This window comes from Drosophila elegans, unplaced genomic scaffold, assembly GCF_018152505.1.
Source record: "Drosophila elegans isolate 14027-0461.03 unplaced genomic scaffold, ASM1815250v1 contig_183, whole genome shotgun sequence".
Classification (NCBI taxonomy): domain Eukaryota; kingdom Metazoa; phylum Arthropoda; class Insecta; order Diptera; family Drosophilidae; genus Drosophila; species Drosophila elegans.
This window is the reverse complement of record NW_024545550.1, coordinates 1,686,523-1,710,215: the sequence shown is the minus strand read 5'-3', so window position 1 is coordinate 1,710,215 and position 23,693 is coordinate 1,686,523. Positions and strand designations below refer to the sequence as shown.

Below are 23,693 nucleotides of genomic sequence, written 5' to 3'. Positions count from 1 at the left end.
AATCATTTTGTGAAGCTAATTTGACGCAGTTCGCTTGGCCACCGAAAACATTGAACATAAAAATTATTTATGGTCATCAAGTTACTTTACTGTTTTATTGGCTTTCATTCTGCACACAAACACGCACACTTGGCTGACCTTAGAGTCGAGTAAAACGAAATCTGCATAAAGTCAGTCGAAGAGTCGAGGATAAACGACCAGTGAGCGGAGAAAGGCGGAAAAATGCCAACTAATGTCACTTAGCGGATGTCGTCGGAGGGTTCCGCTGAATGCTAAAACGTTGAAATTCGAGACAATTTAGGAACAGTTTTTAAATTGCTCGCGGCTGTCGCAAATCTGAAATGAGATGGACGCGGAATTCCAGTGCGATAACCTCCCCGAGTTGGGTTCATTGATAATGAGTTTTTTTAAGGAAGCGGGTACAAAGGGCGGCGTTGGATGGGCGTGTCGGTCGAGGTTGTTCCATGGGCTCGTGGCGGATAGTGCTTCACACGTTCAGGAGGGGGAATACCACCATCCCTCTGTTGGCCGTTTCGGCACGTGCCGTCAATAAAGCTGAAAATCGCATAAACTGTTCGAGCCGCTTACACGTCATAAGTAGAAAGTACTTGGGCGAGGCCTGTGGGGCCTCTTTCCCCGATAAGGTTACTCGGTAGACCGCCCCATCTTCTCTCTTTCTCTGCCAAACACTCGTCTGGTTATTGGCATCTTAAAGTGCCAGAACCCAGAAATTTTGTGCCATAATCAATTCAACTGGTCGGCATAGATTAAGTGCTTGTGGTTCGAGGAACTGTGTGGAACATTGAAAGCAGATGGCCAAGGAATGTATTTTATAATGCTCTGGTTTATCGTCTTGATCCAGGTGTTACGTGAAATACAAGCATTTAAAATTATTTTATATTAAACTTTATCAGGAATATTACATGTGGCGATTTTCTAAAAAATTCGTTTGTATACGATGACAGGTTGATTTTGAAGTAGTAAATCATACAGATTATAAATCAACACTTATTTATATGTCCGAGTATATTTTTTAAAACGCCCAATATGAAATTCAATTTTCAATTTTTCTTTGTTCCTGCTGACTTTATGCAGGAACAAATTAAAAAAGAAAATTTAATGCATTACAATTAAATGGAAATAATAATTGAATCCATTCTGAGTGATGGAAATAAGTTGATAAATGACGTATTTAAATACCTCAATTATCGCATGCAATGACTGGTATGCCACTGAACTGAAAACAATGCAGTTAAAGTTTTATTTGCAACGCATTAAGTGATGTGGTTTCTTTTATTCCAAATTTCCCTAGCATGATTCAATTTCCTTTCTCAAACATTTTTAGTCATAAAGGTGCATCTTGCAATTTTCTTGGATTTGATTAGATTTTGCAGTAGCCGAAAATTTCCCAAAGGCCAGAGCCAAGAGCGAATTTAGATTTTGCTGGAAATTAATTAAGTTTAAAGCTCGCACCGAGCTGAAAGCTAATTTTAGCCCAAACCAAAGGCGAAGCGAATCGAATTGCATTGAAATAAAACCGAATGCGAACCGCAACGAATTGATTTGAGCGATTTACGGAAGGGGTGGTATGAGTGCGCTGGGAAAGTGGCAGCAAAAAATGTTCGACTGCAAAATGCAATTGCAATTTGGCATAACCAACCAACGCATGCTGTGCAACAACATCCAACATCATCCAGCATCCAACAGCCAACCGACATCTAAATCCACATCCAGGGCCAAATCCCCGACCAAATGAAACTCAAAGCTAACTAAAACAGCAAAAACCAGCAGCCCCAACATCCCTAAGAGCAATGGATGGACATGTGCAACGAATTCCAAATGTCAGAAGTCCTGCATATACACTTATATATTACATATATAGGGAAATATAGATGTTTGCGCGAGTCAATCGGAAAAGCTTTCGAAAACAACAAAAACCGTCTGCAGCTGGTTCGGAAAAAGTAATAATAAATAATTGCCCGATGGGGAGTGAGTTGCAGGCGTCCTCGTTTCTCTGCTAATTGGAAGAAACCAAATTATGAGCACAACTTGCCGAGCCCTTCAAGGTGAATTGCTTGCCGACAGGGTGAAGTTTTCCCTCTAATTGCTGAAAGTCACTCATAAAAAGCCCCATCAAGTTTCTGTTAAGCGGCAAGCAATTGTCACAAAAAGTCAGCCAAGTTATAGATAGCGGATGGGTATGTGGCACCCCATATGTACACATCTATGTCTTACCACATTTGCCAAGCATATGAAATTCGCACACCATCAACTGCGATATGAAAGGTTAATAAAACCAAGCCAAGAACGTGCGAAACGAAGGTGTTGGCACCTGGCAAAAGGTTTCACTTGCTTATTTTTTTGGGGTGGATGAAAAAGTTTTCTTTTCCAGAGCATGCAAGCTGATTTCGCCCTCCAGGGATTCCCCCAGAAATTGACGCTAAATTCTTTAGTCAATTTGGGGTGTCATAGAAACAGTGCGGTCCCTTGCTCATTAGATGTTTAGAAGGGTTTGCTGGGATGTCTTGGATGTTGGATCATTGTTTTTAAAGAAACTGTTACTAGTGTGCCAATATCAAGTAAAAACTTAAAGCACTATCAATATAATTAACTGTGCAACTTTGCTATAAAAAAAAAACAATATTTTATTAGATTTTCTATACTTCAGCCAGAAATCAAAAAAGATTAAAATCATAAAGGCTTTTATTACATTTTTTCAAAAGTTTCTTGACATTGCCAATAAATTGGAGACGAAATTAAAAATCATCTTTTATGATTTTCACATAATTAAAAACTTTTAGCCAATTTTGAGATGGCCAAACTTCATTCGCTCTTAAACTAGCTGTCAAACGCTTTGCAGACTTTATCGATTAGTCAGCTAAATCAGCGCCAATGATTGATATTGGCCAAGTTAATGATGATCTCATTGGAACCTGTTTGGTCAGTGATTATATCCCCGAATCTCAGACAATTTCTCGCCAGCAAAAGCCAGAAACCACAGCCCCAAAGAAGAATGTCAAACGCAGACTCGCAACCGCAGATTAACTCTGAACCCAGAAAGCACACTTTCCCTCTCGGCCCCTCCCCTTGCGCCCATTTTCCCCGCCCCATTCGCTTATATTTTTTCCCCACTTTTCCCGCAATTCACACACGGAGTTCGAGCGGGAGCGAGCTGCAATTAAACGGGAAAAGACAACTTTTCCAACAGTTTCCCAGGGTAGCGAAGCCGCAAAGGATGTCCAGGCAACTGGGTATGTAAATGTGGGTGGTGTGTGGTGCGGTGTGAGTGGTTTCGGGTGGTTCGGGTGACGGGCGGCCTTGGGATATGTGGCTAGTTTGGTAAGGCTTCATTCCGTCTGTTCGGCTCAACAATATTGGTACACAATAAACAAATGTTTACAAATCTTAAATGTTTAAGAAACAGTGTCATAATATTTTATGTAAATATAAAATATATATTTTAAAGACTTAAGTCCATTCTGTCATTCCATTTATCAAAAAAATATTTTCAAAACGTTATGCTTTCAAGTAGCTTTTGAAAATGTATCCTTTATTGTAAAGTATTTGGGTATGTTAGTTTAATGTCTATAGTAGAACACCTTTCAGTAAACAAAAGATTCTAGGTTTTTGAGTGTTGTACCAATACTGAAATATACATTTTAAGTGCAAAAATAAAATAGTAATAATGTCATTGAACATATGTATTAGGGTAATTCACAATTTTATTTATATTTAATCCCAATTAGTATCAATCTTTCTCAGTGCACTTGTTGGTGTATGAACGTATAATTGTAAAGTGGCCCGGTACGTGTCGTTCCTTTCGCTTTTAATTGTATGTGTAAAGTGAAGTGGGGGTGGAGGTGGGGGTGGGGTCACACCCACTCCCCCGACTCCTTTTTCATCAGCCCTCCGGAGAGTGCGTAGTTGTGTATGTATGTGTTGTTAACAACTTTAACATCACTTTGGCGTACCCTCGAACATTTTCATCCGACTTTGCCATGTTTGTTGATTTTGCTTGTGCTGCTGTTGTATTTCTAGTTGATAATTTTACTTGAATACTTAAGCATAACATTAAAAAATAAACGAATTTTGTGGTATGCTCAATGCTGTTTAATTTGAATTTATTTATAATTTTTTAGGTGCTGGTTTTACTTTGCACAAGCATTTAATGGTTTTTATCACACCTCTAGCATATTTAATTAGCAATAAAAAGTCAGTGAATCATAAATCTTTAATTACTGATTTTAATGTTCGAATATAATCTCATGAATGAATGAATGCTTTATTTCTGTCAATTTAATACACATTTCGAAGACTTTCCTTATTTAATATATACTCGGAGAGTAAGGACACATTACTCATAATGTTGAGTTCTCAGAGGAAATCATTAAGCCGAATCTTTTTTACACATGAAAAGTATTTTAACTTACAAAAACATTGGCATACATGTAATTTTTAAAGTGCCACTCTGGTCCTGTCCCCACATACTTGTACAATATTAATTGCATGAGTGTTAATTGCGGTCGGCCAGCACTTAACTTAATGAAAACTTGTCCTCAAGGAATTTCCATAGTTATATTTGGAATTTTTCCCCACTATCGAAGCTTTGAGGGTGAAAATCAATTTTAAATTAGGGCACAATGAGCTCATGTCCACACGTGGATATCAGGTGACGTAGAAGGGTCCCAACCTTAGACGCTTGCCTTCTGCCCACACACACGGGGCAAAGGTCAGATTACAGGGGCTTCCTGCACTGGAAAAAATGTATTCCTTTTTAACATAAGAGTTAAAAAAATTAAAACTTGTATTGTTTAGCATCGTTGAACCGTTATTTTACGTGATAACAAATTGGTCAAAGCTCGATAAGAAGCCTTAAAAAAACAAACACATATCAATACGTTTTTTGTAATATTCTGATACTACCACAGGATATCCCGTAAAATTGATATTTTTTCGTGTGCCCTGATGCCTGCTATTGAATCGAGTTTCATATCAAAGGAAGCGTCATCCTTGTTGTTGCTTTTGCCGTATCTTTTGTTGTTGTGGGTGGCAGAATCGAGTAAACAACAATAAAGCGGCGACAAACAAAAGAGTAGCAACAGCAAAAAAGGACCCAGGACACCAAGGGAACTAGGCCCAAAAACAGGAGCAACTAGCAACTTGGAATATGGAAGGACATGACGAATGACGCGTTGCTAGACGATTTTTCAATTTGAATGGCCCAAAAAAAAAAAGGGGGGGGCCTGAAAACTCGAATAGTGAAACGTTTCGGATTTCGATTGGGTTTTCACATTTGCTCCTCTAGTTTCATACAGTTTTTTGGTGTGGCCTGAGGAATGGCATCGATAGATGCAACCTGCAATTTGCCGCCTGACTAAGCCAGACGACTGGTTCAAATGGGGGTTATTTCAATCGGTGGGGAATTTAAGACTGGTCTGTATTGTTCCACCTACGCTGCACTCTGAGCGTAGGAAAATCAAGCAGGAATTGCATAGTTTATTGCTTAGCCTGACAAAGTGGCTTGTTTTCCTTGTTTTTAAGTTATTAAAGACATGGGGAATATTCAGGATTATCTAAGGCTGTATAAGCTCTGCTAAAAATTAATAACTACTTGCTTTCGAAGTCCCTTTGAAGATCTAAGAGTTCCTTTTAAGCAAATTACTTTTTCCCACAACTTAAACCTTTGAACTTTAAGCCGCTTCCTTGAATTCAGTTTCACATACAAAAAGATTACTTCTGACCACATGACCTCGTAGCAGAAAAGATATTCAAACTGAAGTACAGAATTCAAAATATTTTTTTAATTTATTGATGTTTATTAAAATCTGTCTTATTATAATTGGGTTTAAAAGATACAGATACAGGCTGCTATAATTGTGGTAAAATCAATTTATTACTGGTATATAAGTTAGATTTTCTTTCAGTTAAACTTAAGGCGTTTAAAAAATGTATCGCACAAGACCGAAACTGGCGCCTAACTGCCGCTACAAAATCAGAAGGCTACTTTATCAGAAAGCTTACTATATATTTAAATTTCTATTCCCAGTTCAAGCAATACCTTTTGAACAATTCCCTTGAAATAATACATTTATTTTCCTCTCAACGCTAGCAGATACTTTTTAATTTGCATATTAATCAACTCTTCGGAATTAGAAATGTATTCTAGCTAATTATGGGTATTCAGTAGTTAATCCATTATAATGGTCTTAACTTTTTATATACATGAAATATTTACATTTCGTATACATTTGCAGGCTCATAAGAACAAATATACTTCTTAAGAACTCAAAAACACAAATGATTCATACACATTTCACTTTAAAGATTTATAGCAGCACTCTTAAAAATACATTTTCTCATGCATGCATTCACTTTCAAACAATTTTCTATAAGCCCTCTTTGTTAGATCTGGCCCAAGAAGGCTAGCAGATACTACTTTTGATTCTGCCTATCTTATCTGCCGTATCAACAAGATAAACAATGTGGTATTACCAATTCATTCATGTGAATGTGTATTTCCGAACGTAATTACAACATTTTGTTGGAATAAAAATATCTTATAATACAGAAGCTTCTCACCCTCCGCTCTCAGATTTGTAATTAAAAATATATTTTCTTTCGATTAACGGAGTTCTACTCTTTGCTATTATCCCAATTAAGATTGAACCTGATTAAATGGATAACGTTTATGGACTCACCGCTTGCCCTTGAAGGCCAGCAGATACTTCTTGTTGGCGGGAAAATTGTTGGACTGCACGGAGCCCGTGGCGCCGGCCCTCAGCGGAAATTGTTTGTGGAAGAGCGGTATGCTGACATCGAATCCGTGTCGCAGCTGGAGCACTCCCATGCTGGCCTTGGCCAAAATGGCCTCCCCCGCATCGAAACCCAGCGAGTTCTCCGCGTAATCCGGCCAGGTGCCTGAATACAGGTTGAAAATGATGTGGTTTCGTCCGTTATTCCAATACGGCAATCTCGCCAATCTGGATGGGACATTCCGGACGTAGTCCTCGGATAGTGAGTCCCGATCCAGAGTATCGATACCGAGCACAAAAAGACAGGCGGCTGAGGGATCGTTGGTGTGATATCTCGATTCCTGAATGGCAGTGAGAATCTTTTGATAGTTGGCCGAGGTGGGCGGGGCGGCGCCCAGGGAGTTGAGGGGTTCCGGTGGATAGATGTAGACCAAAAAGCGATCGTAGCAGCGCGTAAAGTCGAAACAGGTCTCCATGCGGCAGTCGGGTTTACGTGGAGTTACCTGGTGTTTTTTTATCGGGTTGCCCGTGCTCTTCGATTGATTACCCTGCAGTAGCTTAAGTTCTTGCAGTTCGGGGGAACCAATAAAACTGGGCAACTGCTCGTGGGGTTGGACGCCTCCATCTTTGGCCGATTCGTGCTGGGCTCTACGGGGTCTCAAGGGCGAAACTTTCAGGCGATATCCTCCAAAATAGGCGTAGGCCAAAAAAGCGCATGAGACGAAGACCAGTATATAACGCTTTTTGGCCTGCATTTTGTGGCTTTAGTAAATCCAAATTCTTTAAATCCTTAATAATTTTGATTTTTTTGAATTTCCAATTTTTTTTTTATTTATAATTATGTTTGCGGAACTTTTAGTTTTCCTTGGAGGCTGCGTGTGTGTGTGTGTGAGTGGGAGAGCGTGCGTGTGTGTGTGCGAGAGGCGGGGGTTCCGACAACAACAACAACAACAACACAAATTTACACTAGTTGTCGCGCATTTTCGTTTTTTGGTTTATTTATTTGGCCGCTGCTTTCTATTCAAAGACTGATAAACATGGCCAGAACTTGTTGTTATTCTACACACACCGCGTCGGCAAAAACACATGTATATATTCACATTTCGTTCATAATCTTTTATGATTTCTCATTTCCTGGCGCGTTTAACGATTCGCGGGGGGGGAAAGCGGGGGCGGCAGGGTTCGATCCTCGCTCTTTGCGAGGAAATGCATTGCGCACACACATTAGGCTCCGCTTTTCACATCATTTTCATTTAGTTTCAGCATTTCTTTTGCGCTCTTAAGCAACAGAAACATTAAACAAACACACACAAAACATTTTTAGCAGCTAAAAAATCAGACGGCGGTCGCGAGTTGAGCAGCACTGGCCGAGCGGTATTTTGCAACACCGAATGAGAGCCGAAAAGAGAGAGAGCGGGCAGTAGGGTTGCCAGCTCTGGCAACGAGCGTTAGTGTTTAAAATATAAACAATATTAAATTTTAAATTTATATTCAAAGTCAATGCCGTTTTAGTTTAGTTTTTTGTTTTTGTTATTCACTTAATACTGCAATGAGTCTTGTATCTTTTTCTTCCCATATTTTTATATTTTTCTTAGTTGATAACGACTAAAGTGCACAAAAATGCTTTAAAAGGGCGCGTCTTTACGTTTTGATAGCTCGGCGTGTACTGGCCAACTTATCACACTGAGTTATTCCACAAGGACTCCGCTGGAATACACCAATTTATTGGAAAACTCAAGCATGCGCAGTTTGGCGCCCTTTGTTTAATATAATGCTGAAAGGTGGCAACGCCGTTGCAACAGCTGTATATTTTAATTCAAATTTCAAATGATTTTTTTCCAAATAAATCCCTTAATGAGTGGGCGTTTTAAGAGGTGGTGTTTGCGTGGATTGGAAATTGAATCCCCCGGGCGTAATATGTTTACAAAATGTAATTACCACTACAATAACTGTTGTAAACACTTGCCGCGCTGGTGCATCGTAATAATTATTGTTCGGCTTGAAATTAATTACATTTTCGGTAGTCCACACATCACGTATTTTGCATTGTAGATTTGCCAAATGTCACCCAAAGGTAAAATTATTCCTTTATTAATTATTTGCCAAAACTAATTACACCGGTATTAATGCGTTTGCATGGGGTAAATAATAAACACTTTTCGTTTAATTTCCATGAAACAATAGTCATAGGCCCATAAGTTTTCAATGTTTTCGAAAATGTACAGTCGAACTTTCACAACTCAATGCCGATCACTAAATATAGTTATTTTATATATTTTGACTTTATTTTATTGTATTGACTTTAACTTCTTTTTCTGATTTGTTTCATTCCTTAAAGATCAATTAAAAATTGCCTTGATTCCTATAAACCTTCCTTTTATATTAATATAATTGTTATAAAAAATCTATATATCTACATATATAATATTATTTTATCTCTCAGAAGAGGTTATCTTTTTTCTCCGTGCTTATGGAGTAGCTACGTAAAATAAATGCGTGTAATTTGTAAAAAAAATTAACCGAAAATAAATAAACTGTTTTTGTGGAGTGGACATTTTCGCATCCGCATCCTTGCATCCGGGCTTGCGCTTTTTTTTTGGCCAAGCGCGCAATTTCCCGTTACAAACGCGTTTAGGCTGGAATTTCAATTATGCACAGGAATGCCACTCCCCCTTGCCCCCTGGCCACGCCCCCTAGCCAGTCTTCTTCTTCCTGTGCACTTCCTGCGTTGTGGCCGCAATTATGGGGCTCCCGCTTAGATAGAAATCTCGCCCGAAAACGAAATATGCCAGGCATCTCTGACTCCTGCGTTGGAATACACTCCGTTTACTCCCCCTGATTAGTTCCAACCCCTCACTCTCATTTATGACCTTATAACCAGCTCAACTTAAATCAGTGAAGAGGTTATAAAAAGCAACACATCCAGACAAACTAAAAACCAACATATTTATTTTTCATTTGCTTAATTTGGTTGCAATAAACAGAACTTCGAATTTATATTAATCCTTTAAAAAAAATGTTGTTATGACCATTAAATTTAAAATATTCATATTTAAATACAGACTTTTTTTCTCTGCAAGGTTGTATTGCGAAATGCGTTTATTCAGGAGAGCATGAAGCGTATTTAAAGTGTAGTCAAAACCACAAAACAAAGTTCAGCAAAAAACAACACATCTAACAATATATTCCTGCCGGTTATGCCCTCATTTGTTATTTTTCAATTTAATTGTTTTCTGACAAACCAGTAACAGCTTCAGAAAAAAAAAACAATAATTTTTTAGCAACTGAAACGCTTAAAATTGCTTAAATAGACAGCTTTAAATCAAGGTTTCTTTTTAAAGAAAGGAGAGATAGAAAAGAAACGTGGAAATTTCACACGACTTAAGATTTTTTAATATTAATTTAAATAAAAATAACTATTCTTCGTGAGATATGATTTAACAAAATATGTTTATAATATTCTGATTTTGCACGGTTTTTTATCTAAGCAAAACTTGTCTAGAATAAATGGTGAGGACATTGCTCACAAGAGAAAACTTTTCACACATTTTGGCATAGAGACCATATATCACAGATGCAACCTGGTGACCTTGCCAGAGAATGGCCGTGCAAATTGCTCGTCTTCCGCCGTATGTGCACACGACCCACTTGATGGCCATGCATCTCGTTTCCGTTTCCGGCGTGCCTCTAATTAAGTGTCAGTCGCCGTGTCCCCCGTTGTCCTGCCTTTTGTGAGATTATTGGGTTTGCTCACACGTTAATTTTCCTCTCTATTTGCATTTTTTGCTAAATCACGAACAACGCCCCCATTCAAAGTTAATCAATCATGCACATGCTGCATAATTTGACTTCCTAAAGGGGACTTTTAGGTGTCTGCCAGCTGGGGTCCTCGTTCTATCTATCTGTCTCTCCTTTTCTTTTCAAGTGGAAACTTTGATGGATATTCCGCTCGGTTGTTCTTCCTGTCCCAAGCTAATGAAACAATTTTTGGATTTACAATGGCCAGTGGTGCCCCCTAAGCCCCTTTTAATATTTATGCAGTCAATAAAGACATTCATAGAAATAGTCAGATTTGTTTGCACTTTTGATTAGACTCTTTATTAGAAGTATATATTTTTTGAATATAAACACCAAGAAAAAAGTATAATAATCATTTTAATATTTCTAAATACATTTTTTTTTACCAAGTAATCGCCACTTTTATCTATTTTTATATTCATTTCCATTAAAAATGTTCAAACTTAGAACTTTTAAGATAAATGAAAGCTTATTAAGCAATTTATATTACTAGGAAACATTGTTAATTTAATCAATTAATAATATTTCATTATTTAATTTTAAAAAATGAAATCCCAAGCTTAACTTATAGCCTAGTAGTGTAAAATGTAAACTCCAAATATTATTTTCTTTATGTTCGCCTCTAAATTTTAAGGTAGCAGGAAAATTGTATATATTTTTTCTCTGTGCTTAAGCCTTGAGCTGCTATCAAGTGCACGACCACACGACAATCAACTGGCTCAGTTAAAGTTTAAGCTCTGCCTTTGCTGGTGCTCCCGCTTTATCATCATCGTCTTCATCAAAATAGTAACCGGGAAAAATTACAACTGCAACAGCAGCAACAACGCCAACATAAATTCATTAGCCACAAGTCAAAGTGCTGGGCGAAGAAGGGAGTTTCTGCCAGTTTAAGTACCCACCGAAATTTATGACGTCACTTTTAGTTGCCACCTCGAGTTTATGGATGCTGAAGATGTTGAAAAAGCTGGAGAATGCCAGCCGCAGTTTATATAAAACTTTACTACAGATTTTTTTAACGAGCTTGTTGGAAAAAGCCATACGAAAAGCTTATGGGGCTGTGAAAATTTAGTTGAGTGATATGAACGTGGGTTAAATCAAGTGGTTTTAAGAAAGATCCGTCTACAATTCCTGGAGACATTCAATTTACACCTTCTTTTGCGTTTTAGAAACAACTTTTTACTACGATTTAGCGATCAATTAATTACAATACAATTAATTGCTTTACTAAAGTTCTCATGTAGTCATCGTTTCAAAATAAAAAGAGACGTTCTGATTTAACGTTGTCGATAGTAAACACCATTTTCCTTAGCATACTTTTGGGAAAATTTATAAAAGTAATGGTAACATGATCATAATATTCACGGTAAAGCCTTTTAAAAGTTATTATTTAACTAGGTTTGCTAATTTTGTACATCTAAGTATAAAAGTATAAAATTGCTTTTAAAGCATATAAAAAAACAAATTGCAGTCAAACAAGAATATAGATTCTTTAATATAAAATTTTCTTAAAACATTATATCACATTTATCACTATGATGCCGTTCGAGCTAATCTTCGCTGCATATTTTTTTGCCCTGAAACGGGCAAGTGGTACAAAGGAAGGGACAGCTTGCCCCTGGGATATTCCTTGAATCGTCACACACAAAACATATATTCCAGCAAAGTGGAAACCTTTTTGGCATTTTAAAGTGGCAACATTATGTGCTGGTTTTGCCTTTTTACGATGCGGATGTGAACGATTATGGTTGTAGAGGTGTTAACCCATTCTCCTTGGCACACGAAACACCGAAACTGCAATATCGATATGCACAAACACACGGCGACGCAGAAAGAGCAGATGACATATCTTGTCAGATTTCCATGGCGAAGGTGAACATGACAGGCCGAACGTCGATGCCTGCAGGATGTGCCAAGGATAACGGCAGCCCACACACTCATCCTCTCAACCAAATACACACGCAAACAGTTCGTAACTTTGTTTGACACTGTTGCTATACATAGAAAAAATACTAAATGTTATTTGTTATTAAAGTAAAGTAAACTAAACTACAAAAGAAAAGCAACAAACATTAAAATATTAATATTAATAAAATATATACAAACAAACTAAGGCATTGTAAAATATCAAAATATTTGAATTTTGGTATTTTTAAATGTATTCAAACAAGTTATGGTGCTAAGCAATTAAATAACAAAAGGGCATTAACCATTTTTTGTTATTGTTAGACTGGAGTATAACAAACATCTAGAGCACAAATATAAAAACAAGTATATAGACATTCAGTTTTTTCAGTATACATATATAAAACGTTGGGCAACGTTGAGCTTTAAGCAGAAATGATTATTAAGCTGGTGTCTCTAACTAGGGGAATGGGTGTTAGAGGACAGTGTCTTGGTCAGTTTACAAATCCAATCAACTTTGCGTATACTTGATATGCAAACAGGAGGGAAGGAAACTTTCGCCGCTTCTACTGCTTCTTTCCCTCGTTTCATTTTGGCTGCTACTACTGCTACTTCAGCCAAATTAGTTTAGCAAACATCAAACAGGAGTTTCTAAGGCAAAAGCAGAAGCTGCAGCCAATCAAAGCAACAAGCTTGAAAAGAAGAAGAAAAGTGTTTGACTTTGGCTTTCAATATAACGCATACGCCACGTGGCAAATCCGAAATAAATATGAACATGAACGACTGTGTGGCAGAATAATTCAATTTATTTAGCCAACGAGAAAAAAGCAAAGCAAATATATACGTATGTGCAGGCGAAAGGAAACACACAATTTCAGTTTCAGTGAGCAAACATTTTATGCATAATCCTTGAGCATAAGGACCCGTTTCTGCTCTTTCCCCGCCAAGTGAACCGGAAAATGTGTTATTTTATGCGTAACGGAATTTTGAGAGGCAATTTCACAAACTTTTACTGCACTTCCAGGGGAGTTTTATTTCCCCGAGCGGACACTGATTTCAAGGTCGTCCTTTTTACAGGAATCCATACGGATTTATTGCCCGAATTTCATAAATGTACTTAAATTTTTGGTAAATTTAATCCGCCTGATTTTCTTTCACCCCTGGCAGCTTATATATCAACCGCAAAATGATCAAAAGAACGATTAGTCTGCCACCCGAAATGCCCCCAAGCCGAACTCATCTGTAGCCTTAAACAAACAAAGGAAATGCAGCTTGGATAAATTAAATTTCAGCAGATATAATTGCTTTAATTTGTTGCTTTGCTTACAATTTAATTGAATTGGAAGCCAAAACGGATGTTTTAAATGATAAAAAGTAAAGGAATTAACGAATCATTTCCGTCATTTATGTAAATTAACATTGTTAGTACAAATAAATGCCTGTCGTGTTTATTTAATTAATATGGATGTTTAGATTTGTTCTGCAAAGATATCACAACTTATATGTGAAATTTAAATATTTCAAATATACAAGAATAAACTGCAAATAATATTTGTGCTCTCAAAAATAAATTAAAAAATTCAATTAAACTCTGGGAATTGAATAACGCGACTAAATACACAGAAAATATAATCATAAATTTTGTGTGAAATTCATGGGCCATCCGCCCAAACGCAAACCCAATCTTTCTGGCCACTTTCCGATACTCTTGGCCAGATAAACATTTGTCCTGGGCAAGTGTGACTCGGTTGCTGCAACATATTGCATTTTAATGGGAATTTCGTTTTCATTGTCAACACTTCTGTGAATTATGAGGTGGCGGGTGAGGGTGTGTAAAGTAAACCGGCTAAAGGACACCGAGTCGTAAATTCAGGCTCGAGATTAGAACTGCAAGTGAAGCTGAACGAGATGAGCTCCTGGCTGCTCATCCATGCCACTGCCAGCCAGGACATTTGACACTTTTCTGGCTTAATGAGGCAGGAAGCTCCGTCTTGACTTTGGATCCTTGGATCCATGGCTGCTGGGATCCCAAGGACCCGCTTGGGCTCCCTGTTTCTCCATTGTCTTCTGGCCGCACATTTGCGGACGACGTGTGTCAACGCATTGTGCGGTGTAAATTGCTTGCTGCCATCAAGCATTCAACCTCCCACATCTTTCCCACTCCAGGTCCTCGTCTGGCTAACCAATGCAGCACTTGCGAACCCCCCTTCACCCCTCCTTCACTCCTTCGGCCCCGTTGTCTTCACTCCTTCGTCACCCCGTCGAGCCATTCGAGCCGCCGCCCTGCGTTGACAAGTTGTGTGCATAAATTGCAACTGCCTGCGCTTGTATACAAAACATGTGAAGGATGCGATGCTGCTGCTGCTACTTCAAAGCACTAAAAGAAAATTCAAATAGTTGCGTTAATTTCCTTGATCATACCTTAACAAGTACTTTAAAAGTTGTAGAAGAGTATAACTTGCAAGCTCAAAGTAAGTTGTCAGCGATTTCTTAGTTCTTATTTTAGCATTAAGATGAGAAAAAAATGTAAAACATATGACAATAAAATTTTAAATGTCGGGGATAAATAAAATATGTACAAACGAAAGAATGAAATTATTTAGTTTGGCAAAGGTCAACATATTATTTTCAAATAAAATTTATTTTTTTTTCTTTTTAAATTAATGTATTTTCGTAAATAATTTGGTCATTACAAAAAAAAATTTAAATTTTAGAAAGATTTCTTTATTTTAACAATATTTATACTTTGACGACACTATCTTATAGAAACTGGAGAAGTCTTGTTACTTTGAAGTAATATAAGACTATTAAATACTTATGTCTTGTTTTTTTTTCAATTTCTTTTTCCGCCAGTGCTTTCCTGATGTCGCTGCTCCTGACTATGCATGAGAACGAGTGTATCCTTGATGTTTTAGGATTTTATTTGCTGGCTTAATAAAGGCATCAGGCACCAAGTACCAAGTTCCAAGTACCAGGCCGAAAACCGGCCTGAAGTTTCAATGCACTCGTTCACCTCTCCACCTCCATCTTAGCCCTGGATACTATGTGTGCGAATGCTTGTGGTGCTGCCTCACTTCCGGTTTGGCAATGTTGCATGATGCAGCCTAAATTGCTGCCTCAATTACACATGTCTCGGTACCTGGGTATCTCGGTATCTCAGTATCTCAGAGTCTGAGGGTCTGGGTTCGCCTGTGTGCGTTTGCAGGGTCAATGCTGCCTGACAGCCGGCACTGCTCTTCAACTTTAATGCGATTTTAAAGATGCACACAACGCCGAGGGCATTCAAGAAATGGGTACCTAACTACTGATGAGGTCGTGACACGAATGGTTTATTAAAATATTTTATGTTTCATTTTGGCAGCATTAAAACTGTATTAGTCTATTCCAGAATTAATGTAAATAATAAATAAATAATAAATCCAAATGTATCACTAATATTTTAATTAATCTCTAACTAACAAATTCACAGAATCTTTTACCTCTTTACAATTCTAAACAATGCTTCCCAAAATACCCGAAAACCCCTTGTACTGCCCAAACAAATGCAAATTTGCAGGAACGGAATGCACTTTTAGATGCGCTGGCCATTTGTTTTGGGTCCTGACTTAATTAACGCTGACTTACTCATGTTGCCAGGACTCGTACACCCGGAATCCCGCGATTGCCGCTCCTTTTAACCCCCCAGGGCTCCTCCATAAGTCGCTGGCTGGCATTGTTGCTGTCTCTTGTTGATAATTACTTTTGATAACTTGGCTCTCTCACTTAGTGAGTCTGTCTGTTGTTGTCGTCGTTTTCCCCCTTTCGCCACCAGTTTTTCATGCGTTTTCCCCGTTTTCCCTTTATCACGCGGTTTTCGGGTTATTTTGTATTGTAGTTGTTGCTGGCGGTTTATGCAGCCGGCTTGCATATGGCGCCATTACAGAGCTTATCAGCAAGCTTTCGCACAAGCTTTAGTTTTAGTTTCCATCCGAAAGGCCATTCTCCTCCTCGCGCCTTTGGCAACTGACTGGGCTAAGTGCTCCATAAGCCTTGAGGTAGGTCAAGTAAAAAATTTCAACCAGGCTCGAGAAGAGCGCCAACTGCTGTGAATAATGCAATTATCATGGAGTAAAGCTGCGATTCAAGACCATGAAATATTAACGGGGAAATGAACGAAGGGTAAAAGTTGCTAGTGATACGGCATTTAAAGTTAGGAATTCTGGAATTCTAGGAATTAAAGTTCCCGATTCAAGATAAAGCATTCGAAATATTTTAAATTTTTAGGCGTTTATTTTTTAATATTTATTTTATGGTGTAAAATCTTTGGGTCCAACTAGTTTTACAATTTACAAATCAGATGAAAAACGTTAATAACCAATAACTTGATAACGCTGCTTTAAAATATAAAAAAGCTTAAACGTTTTTACTAACCTCGAATGGGAGAAAAAAAAATTTTCCGACTTAAATTAAGTTAAGCAAAAATTTTTAAAATTTTGATTACTTAAGATTAATAAAGTTTCGTTAAGCAAAATAAAAAATCATTTCAAATTAAAATCAAATGTGGTTTCGAAAGGGAAAATTCGATTTGAGGAGCTATGTACCCCCAAAAATGTCTTTCCTATTTTCAGCATTTTTGTTGGTTTAGGAAGTGTTTGGCCCAATAATGTTTGCCACTCTATTTACATATTGTAACGCACCCAATTTTCTCCGCTATCCCCAAATTTCACAGCTTGGCATGCAAATTTGTGTATCTGTGCATAATGTACCTCGTTGTTGTCGTTGTTTCTGCATACTTTTGTCTCGCACATTTGCTTTTATTGCATTCCTTTTTTCGCACGCACGAGGCCTCAAGTTTTTAGCTCGCACTCCTCTTCTAAATGTCAGCTGTCAAATATGTACACTTGCCCGTACCCATCTTATATCTACATATATACATACATATATTTATTGACATATTTACTATTTTAAAACTTACAGAAAATCTTAAAAGATTCAAAAAATTAAAAAACAAATGTTTGATAATTTGTAAAATGACTTTAAATTTTAATTCAATAAAATGTATTCAAATTTGAACTTTTATACAACACTATAAGTTCAACGTCTTAATAAAAATAAATAAATAAATATAAATAAACATTTTAATGTTTAATTTTACTATGGGGTTTTTCTCTGGGTGTAAATAAAATGTTTGAAGAGATTTAGAATTCTTGTTGTACTATATTTCTCTTTGTGTACATGGAGATATTTACCATGCATATTTTGATACGTAAGTCGGTTACTTTTGCCGGTGTCCTTGAAACGGACATGTGTGTGTGGGTGTGTTGTGTCTGTTGCCAAGTGTATGCCTTTATGTGTGTGGACAGCTGTTAAAGTGACAACATCGCGTTGAAAATTTATGCGATTGCTTATAAATCGGATTTATTTTGATATGCAGGCCAGTTATTCATTGATGATACCGGCAAGTTCCAGAAGCGAGTTTAGACCGCTCGTATAATTAAAATTAACAGTGTGCTAAATTTTATTAGCCTGTCCAAATGACTGAAGCTGAAATAATTGACCGATAAAAAGTAATTTAATTAAATAAATTATTGTACATAAAGAGGCAAAGCTAATTGGAATTTAACCAAAGACAATCCATGATTTAAAAATAAAACCACTAAATGTATAGTTACAAATTGATACTGACATATATTCCAATCAACCTCTGACCCATATTTCCCTAATGAAAATAAAAAGACCCACTTAGTTTAATTTCCCACACACGCCACTTAATCACAATGGAAACAAGTTGATGGATATCAGACCAATTATTCAAATCATTAACATAATTCCGATTATACGTATGAATCCGTAAGACCGAACAGAAAATGCAAATCGAAAGGTCATTGAATCGCCCACAAAAGCGTACAGAAACTGGAGTCGCCCCGATAGACATCATTTGTATGGCTTGCCCATAATCACAAATAAATAATTAACAAATTTTGATTGAAAATGTCAAATTGCCATAGCCCTGAGCTAAATCCGGGGCGCTGAAGACCCACAAGCCAAAAAATGAGTATAAAATACAAAGTAAATTTGCATAAAAGCGGCGATAAAAGAGAGCACCAAAACAATTTGTCAATGTAACGCCCAAGAGACTACCCCTCCCTTTCTTTTTTCGGCCCTCTCTTTTGGCATGCAAATGAGGGGGAGGAGGAGTAAGGGGAGGAGAACGAGGAGGTGGCGATAGCGTGCTAATTTGCGAAGGCAGAGTCAAAATAGAGCCATAAATATGGCAAATGTTTGAAGTTGTTTCCTTTCCTTCCGGACCTCCCCCTTCTCTCTCTCTCTCTCTTTCTCTCTGTCTCTTTCTATAGTCCCCATACCCCTCTCTTTCTTTCATTGGCCATCATTAAGCCAAAACAATGTATAATTAAACATTTATCGGTAAACCAAACCGATGAGTTGAAGCGGTCTCTTACCTTGAGCTTTTCACATTGAATTCAATTCCAAGCCAAAAAACAACTCAGAAAACTCGTCCCCCATCTCGATATCATCAAATCCGAGATTCGTGCAGTAACAATAATTGTAAAAATAACAAAAAAAAGTAGTTTACTAAACTGTTATTACATCTACGATTCATAGAAAGACCATGGTGAAAGGTGGTAGGGGGAGGCGAATTGAAAGTGGAACGAACGGATGTCCAACAAATAAAGCATTCGCACTGTGGGCCCCGCAAAGAAAACTTTGGACCTGTCCAAATTCGGCATCAGAACTTAAGGCTTCGCTTACGTGAGGAAATTCATAAGCTTCTAAAGAATTCACTTTTTTTCTGAGCTTCTACTAGGTTAAGTGAGTGCATCAACCTTGTGGTGAATGTTTAATTGGCCCTCAAGTGCAGCTTAAATTTGCATTAAAATATTATATGACTACCGTAATTAGGAGCAATTTCAGTTATTAAAGTTTTACAAGGCTATAAACCAATTGCTTTAAGATGATGATTAACAGCCATGACGCCTTCATAAAATTCAGTTTTTATTTAAATTAACACGCTTGACTAAATTTAAAGTCTTTATTGAAAAAAAATATTAAAAATTTTTATAATTAAACATTTTTGAAATACATTATTTAAGCAAAGCTGAATTTAGATTTCAAGTTTCTACACATTTATGACCAATATGCTTCTTAAATTTTTAGTAAGGCTAAGTACGCAAATTATTAAAAAGTGTATGACAATTAGATATAATTTCAGCTTCACAGACATAAGTTTATTGTGGTCAAGACAATGGTTAAACTTAAAAAGTGAGGAAGCTCAAGCAACTCAAAACTCGCAAACGTATAAAGATAGAAACCATAATTACGATTGTTAATTTAACAACCTGCTTCCCACATTTATTAGCCCATTTAACTTTGGGCTTACACACTTCCATGTTTCGCAAGAGCCAAGTTTCCCCGTTCGTTAACAACTCCACCCGATTTCAATCAAAGCCAATAAATGGTAATTCAATTAACCTGTATCTAAATCAGCCACGAATCTTGCCCAATTTTTCCACTGTATATCGACAGTTAAGTGAGGCCGAATTGCAGTTCGAATCCCAATCCTCCAGCTGTTGTCGACTGACTGGTTATGGCGCTGTCTGATCCAAAAAAATACAAAAATCGAAAAGGGTGCCCAAAACACAACGTAATGCTGCTGCTCTTACTTCCTCGAATGCGAGCACATACCTACACACACCCGATGTGCTTTCGATTTGCACAAAACTCCACATAAATTACATAAGTTGACCATAAAACCCGAAAAAAAAACCAGAGCATTTGCAGGAGAAGATGCGGCAGAATGGGTGAGGTAAGTGCACCTTTTCGGAGCAGCTTTTGGAAACTGGTTGACCAACTGACCTTGAAGCACTTTGGAGATGGGGCCGCTTACGCAATGCAACATACCCCGATTCCAGTTCGATCTTCTTCTCTACACGAAAGTCAACAAATTGCAGCTTCAGCTTCAGCTTCCCCAGCGACGATTGCAAAATTACATTTGAAGTTTTTGGTGTTGATGTTGAGTTTTTCCCCCGAACAACCACATGGCAGATCTTTGGCTTGTCAAAAATGTAAACACAAAAGTTCGGTAGGGGAAAAGATACAAAAAATACGAAAAATTAAAAAAAAAAAAAAAAAGATGTATAAAACACGAAGCGACGTCGCCGCCGACGCCGCTGCCTTTTTGGCCAGGTCTCAAGTGCGATATAAAAGCCCGGCCACAAGCCGCTCAACGATCCACAGTCCAAAGTCGCTTGCAGCGAAAGACATCGAGTGCAGAGAGTTTAACCACCCCAGAAAATATGTTCAAATTCGTGTTGATCGCCAGCCTGCTGGTCGCCATTGCCTATGCAGCTCCTGCCGTGAGTGTTAACATAAATTCACAAAAAAAAAAAAAAAACATATATATATATAACATATCCATAAAACGAGACATTGACGTGGCCAAGAAAGTTTTCGGGATTAAAAGTTTCCATTTAGTGACAAAGAAATAAGTTTATAACGCGATGTTGCTGCCGTGTTCGTTGATGTTGCTGCGGGGTTTTCACGATCGCACGCACTTGGGTCGCTTGGTGCTGCGGTCCATTTCGCATTTCTCGAAGCTGCCGCACTTGACATTGCCGCAATAACTGCCAGTGGATCCGGCTAAAAAACAGATTTTAAAAATAATGTTAAAATTCAAGAGGATCTTAAATGGTTTTTTAAAATATGAGGAAAATTGACATTGACGATTTATGTTGATTAATCAAGTTATTATGGTGTATAAAATATTTTCTTTATTAAATAATGCTTTTATGAGGATTTGCAAATCAACACGATTAAATCAAAATGATTATAGTATTTATGTGTGATAGAGATCACATTCAACTCTTCTTTGAACGAAAATATTTTTATTAATTTTGGGAGCCCTTATTAATAATTCATATCGATGTTTTAAAATATTCAACTTTAGAAAAGAGAGAAATTAATTCAAGGGCATATATTATTTAAGTCAATATTTCATTTGAAAACCATTTTGAGCCATGACATTATTAGATTATACTTTGAAGGTCAAGATCGCTCTAAAATTATGATTTATTTTCAAATATGAATCTATTGGCAAAAACTTACTATTTTTGCTGCCAAAGGGCGATTTATCGGCTCCGGAATTTCCCAGCAAATTGGGTTGCACGCAGCTGCGACCGTTGCACAAATTCGGACAGCATTTGCCCCCGATGGCACTGCACTCGCTGTCATGCAGACACTTGGGGGTGCAGTTCTGAACCTTGGTGGATGAAGGACAATCTGCCGGAAAGGGGAGTCAATGAAAAGCTCTGGAAAAGCTGAAACACAAAGACCTACCACCCGCAGCAAGGGCAGCAACCACACAGGCAGCAATCAACAGAGAAAGAAAGCCCAGCTTAACTGCAATAACATACAATGTTCATATAGATGTAAAAGCGAATTCTTAATGGTTCCGCATTTCATGCGAATATTTATAGCTATATATTTGGACCTACCCATCGTGATAGTTGAACGTCCGCTTCGTTACTATAGTCAACATCGACTGGCGTTCATCGGGCTTTATATGCCCCGATCGGCGGTTTCGAGTCGAACAAGTTTTATTTGCTTATTTGCGTTTTGTATTTTTTCATTTTTCACTTCATTTTTTGTATTTTACCTCCCCAACTTGCCTTGACGAGAGGTAACTATAAAACAAAAGGAACGAAAAAACACGGACAAAAACAACAGCAAAGCACTTATCTTTCAGACTTTGAATTTACATACAAACAGGATCGGAATAAGCGATATCTGAAGACGCTACCATGAGAAATTTAAGTAACTTGACTGATAGGTGCCAAAAATAAAAACATATTTTCCAAATATATATTTCCATTCAGTTAAGTTAACTCCTTATTACTCATATGTGATCTTTGATAAGAAAATTTGTATCCACTGCATATACTTAACATGTCACTATAGCGTACTAGACAACCGTAAAACCGCAACCCGAAACACATGTCTAAACTACATCGACATATTTCAATTAGTATTTCCGTTCATGCATTGGCACGAAAGACTGAGGAAAAATGTGTCAAATCGTCGTAATGAATTTATCATTTCTTCTACTTTGACTTATATGAAGGCTGAGTCATGCCTGTAAAGTCTACGTTTATGCGGAGCTCAGAAACTAAGATAAACCATTTTTTGAAAAAAAATTGCATAACGTACAAATGCAAAGATAATTTCCATTTTTCTTATAATAGCAGTCTTGTAAAATATTTATGTTCTTGATGTAGGAAAGAAGTGTAAACATTATTAACAGCGAAGTCACTTAATTATATGCGACAGATGACTATATAAATTAATAGTTTTGCGGTTCAATGGGTCATTTCAAATAATGCAGCTCATTCTCGACTGCAGGCAATGGGGAATCACGAGGTCTACCTGACCGAACACTAATATTAGATCTTCAGTTTAGAAACTGGTTCACTTAATATTCTTATTATACATGAATATACTTAAATGAAAAGGGGGTGTGACTCAAACCTTGATTGAAAAACTGTAGCTAAAAAACACTAAAAAATCGTTTGAATATTAATTATATGGAGGTTCTTACCTTTTATTTGGATCAGAATAATCATCGGAATTCAAGTAAAAATGTATAGAACCACCAAATACTCGTAATACTCTGGAATTCTAAAAACTTATGAAACCTTTTCTATTTTCAGCGCGAAGAAACAGAAGCAGAACGATTAGAGAGGGAGGAAATGGAGCGATATCAGAATGAAAATGCCCAATACTCGTTCGATTCCAATGTGGACGATAGGATAAACGATGGCCAAATCCGGAGGGAGGAGCAGCGCGAGGGAGGCACTGTGCGTGGTTCCTACAGCTACTTCGATGGATTTGTTGAACGCCGTGTCGAATACATCGCCGACAAGGATGGCTACCGAGTGCTTAAGGACGAAATGAAGGACGTTGGCAATGGTCCTCAGTTCAATCCCGAAGGCCAAGCTGACGTTGAGGGCTCCCTGATCGGCAAATACTCCATCAAGTTGGACAAGACCGACGATGAGAAGCACTACAAGGACATTCATGCCTAAAAGCCAATTGGTTGGAGCATTTCTAACATTTAGAAACGGACTGAATACTTTGTAGAGCCTTAATCTAGAGTAAAAACCTTCTGAACAAACTTTAAATTTCAATTTTTTTTCAAAATGAAATATTGACAAAATAAAGACACATCTCCCGTAAATACGACTGCGT

General features: G+C 37.5%; 3 protein-coding genes across 3 annotated transcripts in view; 1 reads left to right on the top strand and 2 right to left on the bottom strand.

Annotated features, from left to right (window-relative positions):
- Positions 1 to 8,247, bottom strand: part of LOC108149740 (exostosin-1) — a 66,293-nt gene extending 58,046 nt beyond the window's left edge. The window contains exon 1 of the mRNA XM_041707667.1: positions 6,699 to 8,247. Coding sequence (XP_041563601.1) covers positions 6,699 to 7,507 — 809 coding nt within the window. The 5' untranslated portion in view covers positions 7,508 to 8,247. The remainder of the gene's footprint in view (positions 1 to 6,698) is intronic.
- Positions 8,248 to 20,684: 12,437 nt separating this feature from the next.
- Positions 20,685 to 23,682, top strand: LOC108149787. The gene is made up of 2 exons (XM_017277648.2): positions 20,685 to 20,806; positions 23,156 to 23,682. Exons 1-2 carry the CDS (start codon positions 20,747 to 20,749, stop codon positions 23,528 to 23,530), a joined length of 435 nt encoding a protein of 144 aa, XP_017133137.1. The 5' UTR covers positions 20,685 to 20,746; the 3' UTR covers positions 23,531 to 23,682.
- LOC108149788 lies at positions 20,898 to 22,231 on the bottom strand. The gene is made up of 4 exons (XM_017277649.2): positions 21,944 to 22,231; positions 21,786 to 21,848; positions 21,555 to 21,728; positions 20,898 to 21,089 (listed from the first exon to the last, which is right to left on the bottom strand). Exons 1-4 carry the CDS (start codon positions 21,945 to 21,947, stop codon positions 20,989 to 20,991), a joined length of 342 nt encoding a protein of 113 aa, XP_017133138.1. The 5' UTR covers positions 21,948 to 22,231; the 3' UTR covers positions 20,898 to 20,988.
- Positions 23,683 to 23,693: the final 11 nt, after the last annotated feature.